This window comes from Mobula birostris, chromosome 18, assembly GCF_030028105.1.
Source record: "Mobula birostris isolate sMobBir1 chromosome 18, sMobBir1.hap1, whole genome shotgun sequence".
Classification (NCBI taxonomy): domain Eukaryota; kingdom Metazoa; phylum Chordata; class Chondrichthyes; order Myliobatiformes; family Myliobatidae; genus Mobula; species Mobula birostris.
The window spans coordinates 38982874-39003316 of NC_092387.1; the positions used below are offsets into that span (position 1 = coordinate 38982874).

The 20443-nt window shown below is 43.3% G+C and overlaps 2 protein-coding genes across 2 annotated transcripts; one reads left to right on the forward strand and one right to left on the reverse strand.

Annotated features, from left to right (window-relative positions):
• On the forward strand, nt 1–4005 carry znf488 (zinc finger protein 488). Its single transcript, XM_072282976.1, has 3 exons — nt 1–216; nt 605–836; nt 2828–4005. Exons 1-3 carry the CDS (start codon nt 1–3, stop codon nt 4003–4005), a joined length of 1626 nt encoding a protein of 541 aa, XP_072139077.1.
• A 5048-nt stretch (nt 4006–9053) lies between these two features.
• Nucleotides 9054–19350, reverse strand: irbpl (interphotoreceptor retinoid-binding protein like). The gene is made up of 4 exons (XM_072282978.1): nt 16351–19350; nt 16055–16245; nt 9463–9605; nt 9054–9379 (listed from the first exon to the last, which is right to left on the reverse strand). Exons 1-4 carry the CDS (start codon nt 19348–19350, stop codon nt 9054–9056), a joined length of 3660 nt encoding a protein of 1219 aa, XP_072139079.1.
• Nucleotides 19351–20443: the final 1093 nt, after the last annotated feature.

Genomic DNA, 20443 nt, shown 5'->3' on the forward strand with positions numbered 1-20443 from the left:
ATGGAACTTACCCCTTTCTCTAAGGGGCTATGGACAGGTGACAATAAATTTCTGCAACATCACTTCACTGACATATTAACAAGTGTGCACATAACCCGGGAGATCCCTGAAGATGCTGTTTTCGGTCCCTGCATCCTCCAGAACAACTTTTACGACACAATCGCGTTCATTGCCTTGAAGTCTTCAGATCGGAGATGTGTACCCTATGTGTTCCGGGTAAGTGCCCTCTAATCCAACACGACTCGAATCTTAAAAAATTCACGTTGGGAGCTAATTGTCTATGACACTAGAAGGAACGTCAAACCACAGCCCAACTATACGAATTAACTGTCTTGCCAAAGTTTAAGATTAAAAAATCTATTTTTATAATTATTACAATATTGTTAAATCAAAATTTGGAAGAGATTTATGTAAAAGTCAAAATCATAGTGGTTGTCTCCAAATGAAAATTGGATGGCATATCAGAAGAATGTCAAAATAAAGTGAAAGATATTTTGTATTAAATTGACACCTTCATGAATTTGGATCATGGAAAATTGATAATGTATTTACAGAGTCTGACCTGAATTTTTCAGTGATTGATTGAAAGCTTTCTTCCGTGCAGGTGGATGTAACTGCGTTGAATAGCTCCACGGATGGGTTGTCTTGGTTGCGGCTGGTACAAGCGGCGAACAACACCAAGGAGCAGAACCTGGAGGCTTATCTGAAGAGCGGACAACTATATTATCGCTCTACGCGGAGGATTAGAAAGGACGAGGAGCTCTTCGTGTGGTACGACAACGAACTCTCCACGCTCCTCGGCTTCACTGATATCAAAACTCGTACTGGCTCAAACAGTGAGTAACCCGGACACCACGCAAAGCTTTAGGTTAACGGCAGCCAAAGTGAAAGAAAGAATAATGCAGTTTACCGTCATCAGTTTGAGTTCAGATAAAAGCCAAAAGCGACTTTGTTCAGATTGACTTCCATAAGTAGGGCCCCAAAATGAAAAGCGAAATTAAATAACCCATAATCGTTAGAAAGGCCTATAACTTGAAATCAGACTTTTAAATTTTTTTTTTGGAAAATACTCTCAAAACGGATTTTTAGAGCAACATAATGAAATTAAGTATCCTACATCCCAACTACATACGATTGCTACAATAAATCAGGAGGAGATCTGGCAAATCTCACATCAGATTACAAGGAGAACTGACACAAACCAAAATCGAACAATTTAGCACCGATTGGTCTCTGCAAATCACGCGAGAATGGATAAGCCACACTTTATAGAATTAGATACACTGATATTTGGGTTGAAGGGCATGGCTGGAGAGTTTAAAAGAAGTCTTCCTCATAAGTAGATGCCACCTTGCTTACGTCATTGAGTTAAACATGGCAATACGTCACACTATTTCAAGGAACTTTCTTTCGTATCATATTATTTAATGCAACTTCTCGATTATGAATTTGTCTGTTAGGATAGCATTGTTAACGTGACGGTGCTGCCAGAAAAATGAGATCATCTTAGGTGGGCTTGGTGTTAGATTTGAGTACTTGTAATTGCCCCATTTTCTCCCATTTCGCGGAGGACTTGCCGCTCCTAGATAGCTATCCATTAAACCACAATCATATTAAAGTCCTACGTAAAATGCACCATAACGTTATTATCAGTTCGTGTCCACGTGCGAGGATTAGCAGGAAATATTTATCCCGAATACCTCAGAGTTAACAATGCTCTTAAATTACTTTATTTCTACCCCCACTGTGTATTTTAATTGTTCTTTGATTTACATGTCAACAGCCTAGAAATGAAGACCTAGAATAATAAATACTTGGATCTCAAATATAGCAACTAAACCCATATTGTGGCCGCCACCTGTTTTGACAGAATTCCCTGTTTTTGACAGAACAGCAAAAATCGAACAAAAATAGAAAAGATCGCATATTTTTGCAAAATAGAACAAAATAGAAAAAGTATCTCATATTTTATTGAGCTGTAACCAAGAACATTGAATTTGTTGATCTTTTCTAAGTCAGAAGGGAGGGGGTTCGTATCATCTCTCCAGAGACTTGAAAACATGACTTGACCCCGATAATTTAGTGCTCTATTTATGATCGCCTTTAAAAAGTCATGGAATTATTTTGTAGGAGTTTGCCGTTCTTCCTGAAGGGCTAGTGATTAGATTAGACTAGATTAGATTATGAGGACACGCAGTCCTCTTTTATTGTCATTTAGTATTGCATGCATTAAGAAATGATACAATAGTGATGTTTACTCATTAAGCAATGCCACTAAAATGTACTCGTATCTGCTGTTTTCGTTATTCGTATTTGCAGGATTGTGCAAACTGGCTGCTGGAATTCCCATACTGGAACAGTGGCTGTACTTCAATATTAGCCATAAAGCTGTTCTTGGGGTCTGAAAAGCGGAATATGCATGCAAGGAATGGGGCACGGTGGTCTCGCGGTTAGAGAAACGCTTTACAGATCCAGTTGTCGGGAGATGTGGGTTCAGTTCCCGCTGCAATATGTAAGGGGTTTTCCCCCTGACCGGGTGGGTTTCCACCAGGTGCTCCATTTCCACCCCCCCCCCATATTCAAAAGACCTCCGGTTTGGCTTAGTGGGCATGTGACGTTATCGCAGGAAACCTTGGCCACACTTGTGGGTTGCCCGAGCATATCCTCGGACTGTATTGGCCGTTAGCGCAAATGATCATTTCGATGTATCTTTTTATATACATGTGACAAATCTTAAAGAACAGATTTTATTTCATTCGGTAAATGAATATTACTGCAGTAGCACATTCAAAATGAGATGTTAATTTGTTTTTATTATTTTCGGCAGCATTCAGATGCACGGACTGTGGCCAGGAACTGAAGTATGAAAATCCATATCTGGCCCACGTTCGATTCTTTTGCGGGAAGAGGAAGGATTATCTCTGGCGAGATTTTCAGACCCTTGGCTTTGGTCACAGTGGCCTTTTTAAAGATCCTTCCAAGAATGCTGAGCTCAAAGATAAGAGCAAAGTGACCAACTTTCATAGGATCGCCCATGACTTGGAACATTCTAAGAAGAAATCAATGGCACAGGACGAGGAACGGCCGCCCTCCGAAAAGCACCCCAACAAGCGGAAACTAGAAGGTGTAGAGGACAACAAAAGCAGGAAAACGGTCTTATTGGAGAAAACAAATAACCTGGTGTGCGTCCAGAACGGAATTTCTAAAGATGAGCCAAGTGTTTTCCCGACGCTTGCGGTTTCTGTTTGGAAACTTAGTTCTGATAAGTATTTATTGAAGAAGGATTCATCGGAGCATAAAGCAAGTGCATTTACTGAGGTTCGTCGACAGCGTGAAAAGGCCAAAGCTGAAAAATTAGAAGGCAGTGCTAAAGATGAAACCCCTGACCTGACCAGGAAGGTGGGTGCAAGAACAGAGGTGGTTATCAGTTCCCATGGCAGCGCCTTCTCCTCAGTTTTACCGTCTGGTGTTAGAGCAGATGAGCAGAAGAGTGCATTCTGTCAGCCCTGCAGACGAACCGGGGAAGGGAACGCTTTGCTTCTGAGCCATGCTACTGCTGAGGTCACCGGGGATTTATCTGATTCTACCGCTACCAGTCATCTCCTGGGTCCCACTAATTTGCTAAACTCTAAATCTGTTAGCACGGATCTTGGCAATTCTCACATATTACACGCAAGTGTTGCAACCGGCAGCCCGCTTTTATACCCCTCTGACATGTGGCCAAAACCGCTCGGCGTTCAACTCCAATCCACGTCCTCGCTGACGCTGCTCCCGCCGTCCTACACGTCCTTTGGGGTTTCTGCTCAGAACTGGTGCGCCAAGTGCAACGCGTCCTTTCGAATGACTTCAGACCTGGTGTTTCACATGAGGTCTCACCACAAAAAAGAGTACGCAACCGACTACTTGAACAAGAGAAGGCGAGAGGAAAAGTTGACGTGCCCGATATGTAACGAGTTTTTTAGAGAGCGCCATCATCTATCCCGACACATGACATCTCACAATTGAGTTGTGGATTAAAACTGAAGGGAGTGAATTTTAAAGGCTTCCTGACAGTATGACCAGAAGAAGCTGGGATGGAATTCCTTAAGAAACTGTTTTCACTGCAGAAGAGAGTGAGCTCGTCTCACGGGCAATATTACAGCAGGAGGGAGAAGCAGTCTTAAATATAAAAAAATAAACAAATTTGCAATCTATTTAGGCAATAAGATATATTAGAGTTATGTAAAGGTACCATTGACATTAAAGGTTGTACTTGTAGGATAATCGGTTTGATCTGGCAATGAATTAACTGTGCACCCCATGGACCATCCATGATAACAAATTCCTGCTTTTGAATCTTTGTAAACTTAGAGTAACGAACATGGATTCTTGCAGTTGATACAACGACCTTCAACCTGTATAATTATTTCTGTTTGATAATTAATTTTGCGGAAAATCTGTGCCGAACTTCAATTAACTTGTCACAATGCATTTTTTGTCTCGAATTATAGTTTCATATCATGTAAGCGCAAGTTGGAGAGATTTAAAAAAAACTATTGCTACACCAGACTAATGTGCATCTATTTGAAAAGATTCATGATTGCGTTCAAAGCATGACTTGAAAAATAATCTAATTCATACACTACTCCACGACGGGTGAATAAAACAAAATGTTTGGGTAGCTAGTTAAAAATGCTAGCAGCAAACAATCTGCCGAAGGTACTCCAAGGGTCGAGCAGCATCTGTGAGGGAAGGAACTGTTGACGTTTCGGGTGGAAACTCTGCGTCAGGACAAAGTACTTCTGTACAGTAAAGGCTACGCTACCGATGTGTCTGAATTAAGATAAGCATGAGTGACAGGACCATCAGACAGTCCGTCCATGCATTAATTAAAGACAACTCTATATCTGTCAATCATACCAAAGGCGAGCGGAGCAGCAAAACTATTGGCGTTTGGTGTTGTGAGCTTTTTTGTTTTGCAGATTAAGTTAAAGTTTTTTTTTCCAGGATATTTGCATATCTGACGTGTTCAAGTATCAGATATGAATGACAGTCTGAATGTGATTCATTAGTTCTCGTTATATATTTTCCAGATTTCAGTAATAAGGAGCTCCATATTAAACTGAGATTTTTTTTTACCCCGTAGTACTGTATGAATGTTAACTCTGTTAACAAGTTACGGCTGTAACCGTTTTAGAAGTAGTATGTTCTCCCAGAATTTGAAATTATTTCTAGGTTTGAGGAGATTTCTTGTGATCTGCTGTTCAGTTATTCACAGATGTTGCTGTTCTATATTTTGTGTAGCTACATGAACCACAGTTCAAGGAACAAGTATTGAGAGATTTCTATTTGGAAAAAAAATCAAATTATAGCTTTATATTCCCGTAGCTAGTATAAATGGCGAGAGCTCACACCGCTGAACATCGGAACATGTGAAGCGGTCGATAGCCTGTATCACACACGACTATACGAATTTGAGGCAGGACACGGCCACTTGTCCCTTCCGACCTGTTCCTCCATTTAGTAAGGAACTGCTGATTTGTTTCCATTCCAGTCTACTGGGGTAATCATCAAACAGCGTTAGAAGCGCTGAAATGGTGGAATAGATTAGCTAGAAATGGTGAGAGTGGCTTCGGACTCAGAGGGTTCGCAGCTTCAAATCAGCACCTTTGAATTAAAGATTAATCGAAAAGTCAAGACTGAAAAAAAAAGTTATATCAATTGTTACACCCAAGAGTCAATTCAACATTGGGTAACCAGACCAGAATTCAAACTGGACCTATCAAAAGGTAATAAACTGCATTTATATGGTGCTTTTCACATCCCATGTCAATGCATTTAGGAAAGTTAGTAAGTGACAAAAAGACAAAACGGTGACGATGTCCAGTTTTTTCCACCCCAAAATTAGTTACATACACAAAATGATGGTGGAACTCAACGTGTCAGGCAGCATCTATGGGAAAGGGTAAACAGTCGACGTAAGCGTAATTATCTGGTCAACTACTTCGCACAAATAATTGACGCTCACTCTGAGATTATACTAACTGCTTGAAATCTTTCCTTGTTGAAAGAAGCCATTCGCTTCATTGCGACGCTGTCTGGTAGCGAGTGAACTGCGATATTGTTTAGCAGTGAAATGCGAAATGGTACAGCACGTCACTATTAGCCGGCAGAAGGTGAGCGGACAGTGATCTGTTTCCGGATGCACAGCATACATTGGTTTAGTCGATAGGATTCAACAATAGCTACACCTAACGGTACGGCTTCCAAATCGATTTCTGCGCTATATTTTACAGTATTAAGTTCACGGAGGTTTACTGTGGTTTGGGGAGAAGATGGTGTCCGAGAGTGTGCTGAGGGCATCTAACCCAGATAAAACTGATTTAGATTGTTAGCATTTTAGGGGCTGAGGAGCAAACTCCACCGGTTTAGCAGAGACTAACGTCGATCTGGGGAAGTTGAGCAGAACAGAATTTAAGCAGAGTGGTGATTCTTCAGCTAAAGTATCCTGCTACCCGCCTGCGAATGCTAGAAGTTATTCCCCCTAACACGAAATAACGCACGGTGTTTAAAGTGGCGCCTGTTAGAATGGAAATCAATATGCGAGGTGGAAGGAGGATAAGGGAGACGCGAATATGAAGAAATCATCAGGGCGGTGGTTGGATTCGGGAGCACCCCGTCCGGATGGATGCCAGAGGCAAATATCTCATAACATTTTAAAAGTGTCTGGACGAGCGAGAGAGTCACAAGGCTCAGAAGGCTGCGAACGCGATGATGGTAAATAGGATTAATGTATATGGTCAATTGCCATGGGATCGGTTCTTCTGCTGTTTGTCTCAGCGAACCTATAACTATATTGCGAAATGATAGAAAATAGAATTCCGAATTGTTGAACAGTCAAAACTTGAAACCAAAGATCACCGATTTGAAACGTGTATTGTTCCTTCTATACAGTATTTGTTAAAACGTCACTTACACCCACCTTGAGGAAAGACCGCTGTGAATATTGCAAACTGATTGACGAATGCTTTAATGTTACTGGTTTGAGAAGTTTATCGGGAAAGATTTTTCCGACAAAAAAAAACTTAATTCGAAAGGAAGAAAATAGATTTAACAAATGCAATTTTCGCCACTAAATAAGAAGACAAGTGCAATTAAATAATATTTACACAAGCATACGATTATTTGGATACTCGAAGCCCCATCTTAAATTCCAAATGTCAGAGTCGCGCTGTTCAGTTCTATGCACACCTTCTCATATAAGAAGTCAGCCGTCAGTCAGGCCGGAGGTGTTAACTATTTGGTTAATAATTTATTACTGAGGGGATTAATTATGCCAACCTTCAGATGCATATTATTATTTTATTCATTTTGGTCCACTTGTACGTAGTTTCCCGCATTGTTTTATGTGTGAGGTTATTGTCTATAGATTGTTACCCGGAGTACTCTTTGCAGTGTTCTGGCACAAAAATGTTGGACTTACTGACCCATGTTGCTTGTGTGGAATTTGCACGTTTTCCCTGTAACTGCATGTCCCCTCCCTCCACCCGCCCCCCCGCATCTCAAAAGACCTGCTGATTGGTGGGATGATTAACTACAGCTAGTGTGGGTGGGGTCAGAAAGGGGCAATGGGATTCATATTGAACTGAGAGCCGGCAAGGACTTGACAGACCGAAAGGCTTCATTCTCTGCCGTAGGACAATATGTAAAGATGATAATGCTTTTTTTTCTAGTTGTTTCTCAAATGGACGATAAAAATACCAGCAGGCCACATTCTAAGAGCAGTGAGGTTACGGTAAAACGGTGCCAACCCCGGTCAGGCTTCTGTTTACCGCGCACAGTTGCGGTCACCATATTGAAGGAAGGGTGTGATTATACAGAAGGTGCAATTAATGCCACTTACATTTTAGTCAAACTATTCTTTCTCTACAATTTTTAAAACAAATAAATAGTTTTGATATTACTTATATACCGAGACAATTAGAAGTGTTTCCTCTCACACCCCTACAAATCGTTTTGGATATGTATTAAGGATTTTATTTTAGGCTCCTCTTTGTAGAATACCACTTTACTTTAGCATAATCATGTGCAACGATCTGAAAGTAGCAATCCTTAGTTACAAATCACTTCATTTAATTCCACAGGGAAGTCTTGAAGCGTCAGTCTTCCTTCTCAGGGACTACACACATTGAGTTTGAGTTGGTACCAGAAGTAATATAATTTCAGTTCATTTCTGCCAGAATTCATTTCAAAAGAGTGCAATTTACTCTCAAACCAAATTCAGGGTCACCTGCCTTAGATGAAATAGTGATATACAGTATACCTAAACAGGCCGGGGGAGTTCTCCATCACATCCCACCAAAGGGATCAATTGTGCCAATGTTTTCTCAAACCTTAAGGTTATTAAAGCGATTTTTTTTGGCTCGTTCATGTCTTACCTGAAATTATGGGTAATATAATTTACTTTAGGCCTCGGTATACAAGGAGATTTCCAGAGTTAAATAGCAAGTTGCTTAGACCTATAACTGATATCCATATAGCCAATAAAATGAACCACAGACAGTAGTCTAAAATCGATCAAAGTTGTATTGAAAGAGACAGCGGTGACTTCCGAGAGCCTTGCTTTCGGAAAACGTTCTGCTATTTTTTTCGTAATTGGAAGCCGGTTGGCAGAGTGCCCTTGAAGTAAGGTTACTCCGTTTATCTGAAGCATTGTCCTATATTTCAGATAATGGGCGTTGGAGCAAACTATGAAAAAGTAAATAGAGACCAATCTAAAAACAATTACATAAAATGCAAGAAAATAAGTGTCTTAGACAAGTGCAAACAAGGCAAACAAAACGAGGGCAACTAACGGTGCCAAAAATGTCCAAAATGTCACACAACCAGACAGGCAGTGGAGACCCGTTATTTCACTCCGAGCGACATCAACTGAGACATGAGAATACACTCCTATTTAAAGCGCGCTTGTAGTCTCTACACTGAGATTTTACTCCTTCTACTCCCAACTCTAGGCATTCTATTCAGGAAGCAATTAGCAACAATTATACGCTGTGAATCTCCAGAGGAGTAAGTCAGGTACGTCCGTGCAAATGGCTTCTCAGGATCTCCTTGGCTGTCTCCAGCGCTGTGGAAGCGGGGACGTTGATGTGAGGTACGACTCCGGCTCCTTCCCAGGAGGTTCCACCGAGACTGGACGACCTGATGGTCGGCATAGTCAGGTAGAGGTCGGTGTCGTCTACATGGTAGGTTTGTGGAGGGTGACATCCGCCACTCGTCAACTCGCCGACGATGAGAGCTCTTCCCACTCTTTTCATCACGAAGGCGAATTGTTCCGCTGCTCCCGAAGTGACGTTGCTTGTGAGGACAATTAGCTCCCGGTTAGAACCATATCGCTTCCCTTGACAAAATGAATAACACCGTAATCAGGCGGGATTATGACTGAGAATGTACAATGAAGCAGATGCTGTCTTCTATTCTTACCTGCTGACCAAGGAACAGTCCATATTTCGTAGGTTGTGTCAATAGGTCTATTGTAAACAGTATCTAGGAGCACCGGGTTCCCATCGTCAAAGAAATAGGAGCACAGGGTTGGGATAGAAGAGGTGGGCCCTCCAATGTTGTTCCTAGGCCAAACATAACGTGTTTGCATTCGTTAAGCTTGTAAACAACTATACACTAAGGTGGGGGGGGGCAGAGGGGACACGAGCAAATTAGGCAAGACCCAGAATTAATTTAAACACGTGTGAAGAACTAATCTGTTACTTACCATCGCAGTATAGTTCTAGGAGGCTTTGACATTCGTGTTGCTCCAATGTCAAGACCCATCCATTCACTCAATGGAGCATTAAAATCTACTACAACGAACACGACGCCGAAGGAGTTTAGCGGGTCAGGCAGCAACGACGGAGAGAAATGGACATTCGTCGTTCTGGGGCGAGAATTTTCATCTGGACTGAAGCCATCCAGATGTTGCCTGACCCGTTGAGTTCCTCCGGCATTTTATTGTTCCGGCGGTCCATCTGAACATCAGTTCTCCACTCTTCCATCTCCATCAACAAGCCACCACTCTTCTGTCCTCACGGTGGTTTTTTTTAACTGGTTTTCAATAACAAAATTGTTTTGCCGAGTATCTTTGCACTATCCGCCGTAGAAAGACAGGAACTCCCCGTGGCTATCCATTTCAATTTGACTTCCTGTTCTATTCTGATATGTCTGTCCATGGCCTAATTCAACCACAATGACGAGGCCAAACTCAGGTTGGAGGAGCAACACCTCATATTACAACCTGATAGCATGAACATCGATTTCTCTAACTTCCGCCCATTTCTTCCCATTCCCCTCTCTTTTCTTTCATCGTTCTGGTTCCTCTTCCCCCTCCCCCATCTTCTCCTCGCCTGACCACCACCTTCCTCTGGTTCCCCTCCATCTTCCCTTTCTTCCATGGTCCACTGACATCTCCTGTTAGCTACCTTCTTCTTCAGCCCTTTAATCTTCCATCTATCTTGCCCCGCTTCTTACTTCAATTTTCCTTCTCCCACTCACATTCCCCTCATCTACCACCTGCTAGTTTATACGCTTCCCCCTCCCCGCACCTTCTCATACTGGCTTCTGCTCCCTTCCTTTCTAGTCCAGATGAAGATCTCGGCCCGAAACGTCGAATATTTATTCTTCTCCATAAATGCTGCCCGAACCCAGAATTCCTCCAGTATTTTGTGGATGTTCAAAATCAGAACTTATTTGTTGTCTTTCAAGAGCTACGACTACCTCAACCCCGCCTTCCCAATGTTTTAACGGATCAAGAATTAGAATTATTACGTCATTCTATTGGATAATTAGGGAAAAATTAGTTGAATTCTGCACACTTGCTCCAGTTCACTATTAGTAGTAAATACTCCCCCCCCCCCCCAAAGGAAATAAGACGTAGCGTCTCAGTAGCGTACGGGGCATCGGAAATGGGAGTTCAATCCCGGCGTCCTCTGTAAAGCGTCTCCGTACGTGCCTCCGTGGAATGCGTGGATTTTCACCGGCTCATCCGGTTTCCTCCCACAGTGCAAAGACCTACCGGGTAGGTTAAGTGGTCATTGTAAATTGTACAGTGAGTAGGTTAGGGTAAAATCGGGCATGTCGGGGGTTGCTGGGCGGTGCATCTCGAAGGACCTATTGCGGTCTGTATCTCTAAATAAAAAACAAAACTTGAGCAGATGACGTGATAACCCAAAGATTCGGCCTGATTGTATAGAATTGGCTTGCTTATGTCGTTCGTCAAAATTTGGACTCATTGTCGTAATAGGAAAACGGTAATATATGGCTTTAGGAAATTCATGGATTTGCCCTTTTTTCCAAACATCGGGATAATTCCTAAGCATTAAAAGTGAAATACCAGCGTTTGATAACATAGTCTTGATCGGAAATGAAATGAAATCCCGGAGATCTATAACAAGCCTGATTCGTTATCTTCAGTAACTGAATTTGATAGTTCGGATTCTACACGCAGAATCAGGTTTTAGACCCCTCGCAGCAGTTTCTAAAATCAGGGCGATACACGTTGCTAATAAATAATGCAACAACTTGCCGTGTGGGGTATAAGCACGCCAGCAGTCATACTCGGCGACTGTAGCTTTGCGGGAGACGGACTGAAGGTTTTCTCAGTCTTGTCTAAGTCTGTGATGGCAATGATGCAAATCTGCCTCTGCCTCAATGATCTGCTGCTGTTCTAACCTCAACAGCGCCCTCCATTGTTTTTAAATCGACATTGCTATCTCCCACTTACTACATTAGCCAACCATAAGGGAACGTGGATAAATTGCCAAGAAACTGCCAAACTAGGCGTAGTTGGTGGATTTTGCCTAATCTCTTGGGAAAGATGGTGACCGTCTCAAAGCCATTTTATGCTGCTCAATCACAGGTACCCAATGGAGAATGCTTTCATCCAGTTGGAAAACAAAGATACTCTGAGAAAAAAAAACACCGAAACCCAGTCAGGAGCCCTGGAATGCTTTGATTCACCTCGATCGGATATTGCAATAAATATTTATTATCTCAGTTTCCTTATACAGTAATTATTGAAGCTGAATATCAAGACGAATTAAAATTGTTATTTTAATTCAGAGCATAGATTTTTGTCAGTCGCTGTTGGAGTTGTTTCCTCAATGATAAGCAAACAAAAACAAACTTTCTACGATCACTAGGCACACGTGACAGTAATAAATCAGTCCCAATTCCAGTTCTGACATTTACGACCCGAGATGGCTTCCGTTCAACTCCGCCATAGACAGTACCAAGCCCGGCTGCGAAAGGAGAAGGGTTGGGAATGGGGTTAGAAACGTCAGTCTGTGAAAAATCACAGAGAACGCCAAGACTAAGTCCTCATTCCTGGGAGAGGAAGGATCGTAGCCTAGAAGACTCCTGGGCACAATTTGAAAGTCTGACCCAGGATAGAGGACTCTGGCGAGCTTCTGTATGCCCCAGTAGAGGTGATGGGCTTAAGTGACTAAGCAGGTACGGTTTCCATTCAATTCAGGATATAGATCTTCACAGGTTGGGATGTAAATCCAACTGTTGATGTGCGACCTCTCCTTATTTGTCCCCTATCAGTTCTTGTACAGGAACTCTCCAAAAAAGCTTAGCTGTGTACCTTGCATTTGGAAGCATTGGAATAAAACTCATTGCAGCTATTGGATCTTAACATAGAAACATAGAAACATAGAAAATAGGTGCAGGAGTAGGCCATTTGGCCCTTCGAGCCTGTACCGTCATTTATTATGATCATGGCTGATCATCCAACTCAGAACCCAGCCCCAGCCTTCCCTCCATACCCCCTGACCCCCGTAGCCACAAGGGCCATATCTAACTCCCTCTTAAATACAGCCAATGAACTGGCCTCAACTGTTTCCTGTGGCAGAGAATTCCACAGATTCACCACTCTCTGTGTGAAGAAGTTTTTCCTAATCTCAGTCCTAAAAGGCTTCCCCTCTATCCTCAAACTGTGGCCCCTCGTTCTGGACTTCCCCAACATCGGGAACAATCGTCCTGCATCTAGCCTGTCCAATCCCTTTAGGATCTTATACGTTTCAATCAGATCCCCCCTCAATCTTCTAAATTCCAACCGGCACAAGCCTAGTTCATCCAGTCTTTCTTCATATGAAAGTCCTGCCATCCCAGGAATCAACCTGGTGAACCTTCTTTGTACTCCCTCTATGGCAAGGATGTCTTTCCTCAGATTAGGGGACCAAAACTGCACACAATACTCCAGGTGTGGTCTCACCAAGGCCTTGTACAACTGCAGTAGTACCTCCCTGCTCCTGTACTCGAATCCTCTCGCTATAAATGCCAGCATACCATTTGCCTTTTTCACCGCCTGCTTTTTCACATGCCCACTTTCAATGACTGGTGTATAATGACACCCAGGTCTCATTGCACCTCCCCTTTTCCTAATCGGCCACCATTCAGATAATAATCTGTTTTCCTATTTTTGCCACCAAAGTGGATAACTTCACATTTATCCACATTAAATTGCATCTGCCATGAATTTGCCCACTCACCCAACTTATCCAAGTCACCCTGCATCCTCTTAGCATCCTCCTCACAGCTAACACTGCCACCCAGCTTCGTGTCATCCGCAAACTTGGAGATGCTGCATTTAATTCCCTCATCCAAGTCATTAATATATATTGTAAACAACTGGGGTCCCAGCACTGAGCCTTGCGGTACCCCACTAGTCACTGCCTGCCATTCTGAAAAGGTCCCGTTTATTCCCACTCTTTGCTTCCTGTCTGCTAGCCAACTCTCCACCCACACCAATACCTTACCCCCAATACCGTGTGCTTTAAGTTTGCACACTAATCTCCTGTGTGGGACCTTGTCAAAAGCCTTCTGAAAATCCAAATATACCACATCCACTGGTTCTCCCCTATCCACTCTACTAGTTACATCCTCAAAAAATTCTATGAGATTCGTCAGACATGATTTTCCTTTCACAAATCCATGCTGACTTTGTCCGATGATTTCACCGCTTTCCAAATGTGCTGTTATCACATCCTTGATAACTGACTCCAGCAGTTTCCCCACCACCGACGTTAGGCTAACCGGTCTATAATTCCCCGGTTTCTCTCTCCCTCCTTTTTTAAAAAGTGGAGTTATATTAGCCACCCTCCAATCCTCAGGAACTAGTCCAGAATCTAACGAGTTTTGAAAAATTATCACTAATGCATCCACTATTTCTTGGGCTACTTCCTTAAGCACCCTGGGATGCAGACCATCTGGCCCTGGGGATTTATCTGCCTTCAATCCCTTCAATTTACCTAACACCACTTCCCTACTAACATGTATTTCGCTCAGTTCCTCCATCTCACTGGACCCTCTGTCCCCTACTATTTCTGGAAGATTATTTATGTCCTCCTTAGTGAAGACAGAACCAAAGTAATTATTCAATTGGTCTGCCATGTCCTTGCTCCCCATAATCAATTCGCCTGTTTCTGTCTGCAGGGGACCTACATTTGTCTTTACCAGTCTTTTCCTTTTTACATATCTATAAAAGCTTTTACAGTCCGTTTTTATGTTTCCTGCCAGTTTTCTCTCATAATCTTTTTTCCCCTTCCTAATTAAGCCCTTTGTCCTCCGCTGCTGAACTCTGAATTTCTCCCAGTCCTCAGGTGAGCCACTTTCTCTGGCTAATTTGTATGCTTCTTCTTTGGAATTGATACTGTCCCTAATTTCTCTTGTCAGCCATGGGTGCACTACCTTCCTTGATTTATTCTTTTGCCAAACTGGGATGAACAATTGTTGTAGTTCATCCATGCAACCTTTAAATGCTTGCCATTGCATATCCACCGTCAATCCTTTAAGTGTCATTTGCCAGTCTATCTTAGCTAATTCACGTCTCATACCTTCAAAGTTACCCCTCTTTAAGTTCAGAACCTTTGTTTTTGAATTAACTAAGTCACTCTCCATCTTAATGAAGAATTCCACCATATTATGGTCACTCTTACCGAAGGGGCCTCTCACGACAAGATTGCTAATTAACCCTTCCTCATTGCTCAAAACCCAGTCCAGAATAGCCTGCTCTCTAGTTGGTTCCTCGACATGTTGGTTCAAAAAACCATCCCGCATATATTCCAAGAAATCCTCTTCCTCAGCACCTTTACCAATTTGGTTCACCCAATCTACATGTAGATTGAAGTCACCCATTATAACTGCTGTTAACATGACTCTGGTTACTTACAGGGCCTTTCAGTGCTTAGAATGCTGTCAGGAGACAGTCTACCTGAGATACATGCTTCCACCACAAGACAGAGGAAACCTTCAGTTCGTCTCCCGCATACAAGCTTTTGAAAGACTAACTAGTCTCAGTGATCATTTTAACTGGTTTGTTTGGAATTAATGCGTACTACATTACACATCTTAATGAGATTCTCTCGGGAAACTGAAGTTTGGCAAAGTATTTTGATTAGTTTTAAATACTTTTGAGACCCGGAAATTGATCAGGGATTGAAACACACACTGCACTACGAAGGAAACATGAGTTGTCGAATTAACTTGCATAGTCAACAGTTGAAAACCATTTGAACGCTGATCCACATAGAACCGTCATCAAATGTTGACAGTGAACAATGATATGCGGGTTGGTAGGTTAACTGACCACGTTAACTTTCCCCGAGTGTGCAGGTGAGTGTCAGAAGTTAGGAGAGTTAATGGGGATGTGGGAAGAATAAACTGGAATTTTGCAGGAATAGTGCAAATGGGCGCTTGATATCCAGCGCGACTTCAGTGGGTGGAAGGGACACTGTCCCAAACAACAGGAATTCTGCAGATGCTGGAAATTCAAGCAACACACATCAAAGTTGCTGGTGAACGCAGCAGGCCAGGCAGCAACTTTGATGTGTGGGACACTGTCCCTATTGTTTGACTCTACGAGCGCACCATCTTGCGCATAATTTCCACTGCCAGACCATTCAGGTTTGAATTGAAGATAACACTGCACACGACCAATTAATGTTACCAAGTGCAAAGAAAACGAATCTCAAGGTGATATATACGTAGACTGATAATACATTTACTTTAAACTTTGCATTACCTCAGATCCACAATTAGTGCAATCGTGTGCGCGATCTTATTCCATACGTGAACTGCCATTAGATCGGACACTTGGGTAATCAAATCAATGTCGCCGAACATGTCGAAACGGAGGTAGCCGACACCATTCTCAAACACTTTCGTCTGGAAGGAAAATTTAATCAAGTCTTCAAACATCTCAGGAGGTGGAATCTGGGGGAAAGGGAATAGGAGGAATTAATGGACACAAATGCCGAAAACAGTAGATTGTTTCTCAATGTCCTGGGATTTCGGGTTAGAAAATTTCTGTTATCCTACCGGCATGGGGACCACACTGGGGATATGGTCCTTCAGATCGTCTGGGATATAAGCTACCCTGAGATGTTTATCTCCGGAGAGTTTCTGCAGGTCCTCCGACAACTTCTGAGCCAACTCCACCTCGGAATTAATGACATCGTACTTCCCGTCTTGAATCAAGTCGGCGATCAGCCTCGCTACCTTGGCACCGGTTTCAGCAAATGCATAATTATCTGCCACCAACTTCCCGGCCGTGCGCACAATCCCTGGGACCTTGGCTCGAAGATCTATGATGCCAAGGGCCACACCCATAGCTTCGCTGGCTTGGACCAAAATATGCGGTTCAGTGCCAGAGAGGCTCCAAGCCTTTCCTGTCACAGCACTTACAGCCACCTGATTTGGAATCGAAACATAAAGGTTGCTGTCTCCTATCCGGTAAGTAGATACGGACAGGACGCCTCCAATGGTTGGCTCCCCGACCACTGTTGCCCTGTTCTGGTCTTTCATTACTCTGGTGAACGCCTCTGCGGCAGAACCTGTGATATGACTCGTTAGGATGTAAATGTCCTTATTGGAGGCGTATCTTTGGCCAAGTACCTCGGGTAGTGTCCATACTTCCAAAGTGGACGAGGTGGAGCGGGTAAACACAGTATAAAGGTGACGGAGAGGTTCGGAGTCAAAGAAGTAAGAACATAAAATCGGAATTGCAGTTGAATAGCCACCGACGTTGTATCTCATGTCAATAATCAGAACGTCTGTATTGACCAGTTTGTTCCAAACTTGGTCGAGTAACTGTGGGACAATAGCGTCGATGATTTCTGCGTCGGCCATCATATCAAACCGTAGATACCCAATATTTTTTGGCAACACTTCAACCTTGAAGAGGGCTTGAATTGTGTGGTCGAGCTCCTCGGGGGAAGGGATTTTGCCAATGGGGCTGTCTAGGACCTCAGGCGCGCTCTCGCTATAGAAGACGTGGAAGTGGTGGTCACCAGAGGTCTCCTTCAGGTCGGAGGTCAACTGAGCAGCCAGTGACTCGTAGTCTACAACAGAGCGGTATAAACCATCCAACCATTTTGATCTGAGCAGCGAACTGACCTTGGCGGCCACTTCTGGAATGGCATAGTGGACATTCAGGAGATGCCCAGTGTCTTCCACTAACTTGAACACTTTAGCATGGAACTTTAGAACATCCTTCGCCTTGTCTATCGCCTCTTCTGCCAACACTATGGCATCGGGTACAACTCCACCGCCCAGCCAACTCTCCCCATTATTATCTATAAAGTTTATGAAAGGGACAGTAATAAACAAATTGGTGTTTTCTATGTGAAAAGATTGGGAATGAAGAAGAGTGCCGGATGTGATCTCCCCAATCACGGTGGCCCTGCTTAGAGACTGCATCAGGTAGGCGAGCTCCTCGGCCGCTGTGGCAGTGCGGTGGCTGGTCAGCACGTAGACGCCCTTTTTTGATCCATAGAAGTTGCCATCCAAATCAGGAAGCGTAAAATATTCTTTGGTGGAGTTGTCCAGCCTGTTGAAAACGGTGTACAGACGAACGGGTGGGTGTCGGTCTTGGAAGTATGACAGCAACACGGGCACAGCGGCCGAAGTGCCACCTACGTTGTGCCTAAGATCTATTATTAAATTGTCCGTGTCCTGAATTGGGCCCCACACTTTCTCAACTATGTAAGGCTTCAGTTTCGTCAATGCCGACTCAGTAGGAAACACATCAAATTTCAAGTACCCCGTATTGCCAGGTAGGATTTGCACCTGAAACACAGCGTCTACAATTTGCCGGAGGTAATTGGCATCTGTTGGTAAGACCTCGGATGGGCTCTGTTCTGTGGTGACCAGAGGTTCTGACTTTACGCTAATCATTAGACGAGGATCTTCGGAGATGGTCTGAAGCTCGTAGTTAAGTTTTGCTGCCAGGTCTTGTTCTGAAGTTACAGCCGAGCGAGCAACTTTAGCAATTTGCAGGGCCAGGGATGGTACCTGATCTACAAAGCAATAGTGGGCGCCCAACAGCTCGTTGACTTTCCGGATTACATTGGGCATTTCTTTCCTTACAGCCAGAATGGAGGTGGCTTTCTCAAGGGCTCTGTCTGCATTTACCGGTACACAGGGGAACACACCGTTCACTTCCCAGCTCTGGCCGGTGATGGGGCTGACCGACCTGGAGAGGGGAACAGTGATGAAGAAGTCAGACGAGCCAATGCGCAGCTTTTGAACGTTGAGCGAGCCTCCCGCCGTCCGCTCCCCCACCAAAAGGCCGCGGTCTAACTGCTTCAGGATGTACGCTACGTCCTCGGCTACCCCATTGGTGTTCTTGCTAATAAGCACCAGGACGTCTTTATGCTTGTCGTATCTTTCACCCAACAGAACGGGTAGGGTCCATATATCCTTTGTGGTATTGGACGGGCGGTCATAGATAGAGTCGATATGTATCGCAGGGTTTGCATCGCAGAAGTAAGATATAATGAAAGGAATACCGGAGACCTTTCCGCTGCTGCTGTAGCGGAGATCCAGGATCATCGCGCTGGTGCTAACCATGGATTTCCAAATCGTGTTCACTAGAATCGGGCCAACTACTTTGACGATGTCCTCCTCGATAATATGATCAATTCTCAAGTAGCCAATGTTATTTTCCAAGATTTCGAATTTGATTGAATTTTGGACCAAGACCATGAGTATCTCAGGGCTCGGGGGAGGGAGGTTGACCGGTTCAGGGAGAGTCGTCCCGGGTTCGTACGTGACTAGTAGTCGGGGGTCGCTCAAGGCCCCCTGGACACCAGAGGTCAACATTGCCGCAAGACTTTGCGGATCATTCACACGCAATATGTCGCCACTCTGATTGACTTGCCTGATGGCCTCTTTCATCCCAACTAAATTCTCTGGGAAGCAGTAGTTATCCAGCAGGATCTTAGCCATGTCCAGCATCAGCGTGGATTGAAACGTCCCGTTGGTGGGCACATGCTGCAATAACAAAAGCGCCAGGCAAATGATCGTCCTTGTCGTCATTTTTCACAAAGCTCCAGTGCATCGGGGAAACCGACCTGGCGCAACACCCTTCAATTCGGACTGAAATGAAAGCTGTCTCTTAAACCTCTGTGCTCCGGTTGAGAGAGATTAAAGTACTCATTTCTGTTGAGCGTATAATCTCATTAGAGTGCAGACTCCCGAACCGTTGCCTATAAATAACATTAAAAAAGCGCCGTGCATAAATAAACTTAGTTTCCCAGCGTTAGGTGGTTCCAATTCCAGCTATGAATCTCAAATTTGCACAGAATGGTAGATCTGGCAGAATAGCCAAAAGTGAAGTTTGCTTATTGCCGGCTAAGCAAAGGTTGTAGTTAATATTGCATGGAGAATTTCTTTACGAATAGGAAAGAAAAAAATCAGAATACATCTGGCTGCTAATTAGTGATCAATAAATGGCCTATCAAATACTCTACTATCCCGATAATTTTCTTTCAATTCTACTTTCTATTTTTGGAGAGATTGATTTCTTCCTCCCCTCCGGTTTTTCTATCTTCTTTTATAAGAACAGCATTAAAACCCAAGTTTCCCACTGCATCACATAAATGGAATCTGTTGTGACACTAATCTCCACGCAATATATGATTAACTTTTTAACACCGCTGAGGAACATATGGCCGTGTCTTATCAACGGTCTCAGCCAATGAAGGCGCTTGTTCTGAGGCTACTTATCACCTTAGTTTCCTGCATTTGGGGTCAGTGTGATGACGAAGACGACGGGTTGCCCTTTGGCAACTGAATGTGTTCCCACCTTAGCTTTCGGGCATTTATCCGAATATTTTGATATTCTAAGTGGGAGAAAGATTGGTAAGCCAATATGATAGAAATTTTTGAAAAAAACTGATTTAATAAAATAGACTTTCGCTTTAATGGAATGATTGTAACCAAAATCAACATTAATGGTATTTATCATTTCAAAATAGTCATGTGAACAAGAGCTGCAGAACGGAAAGAGATAGCGTGAGGTTGAAATAAAAATAAATGAATACACTGTAATTTCTTTGCTAATATCAGATCCGCCCGGAGCTTTGGAAGGAAATGAGCGAGAGTAATCCAAGCTTGAATTTCCAGCATC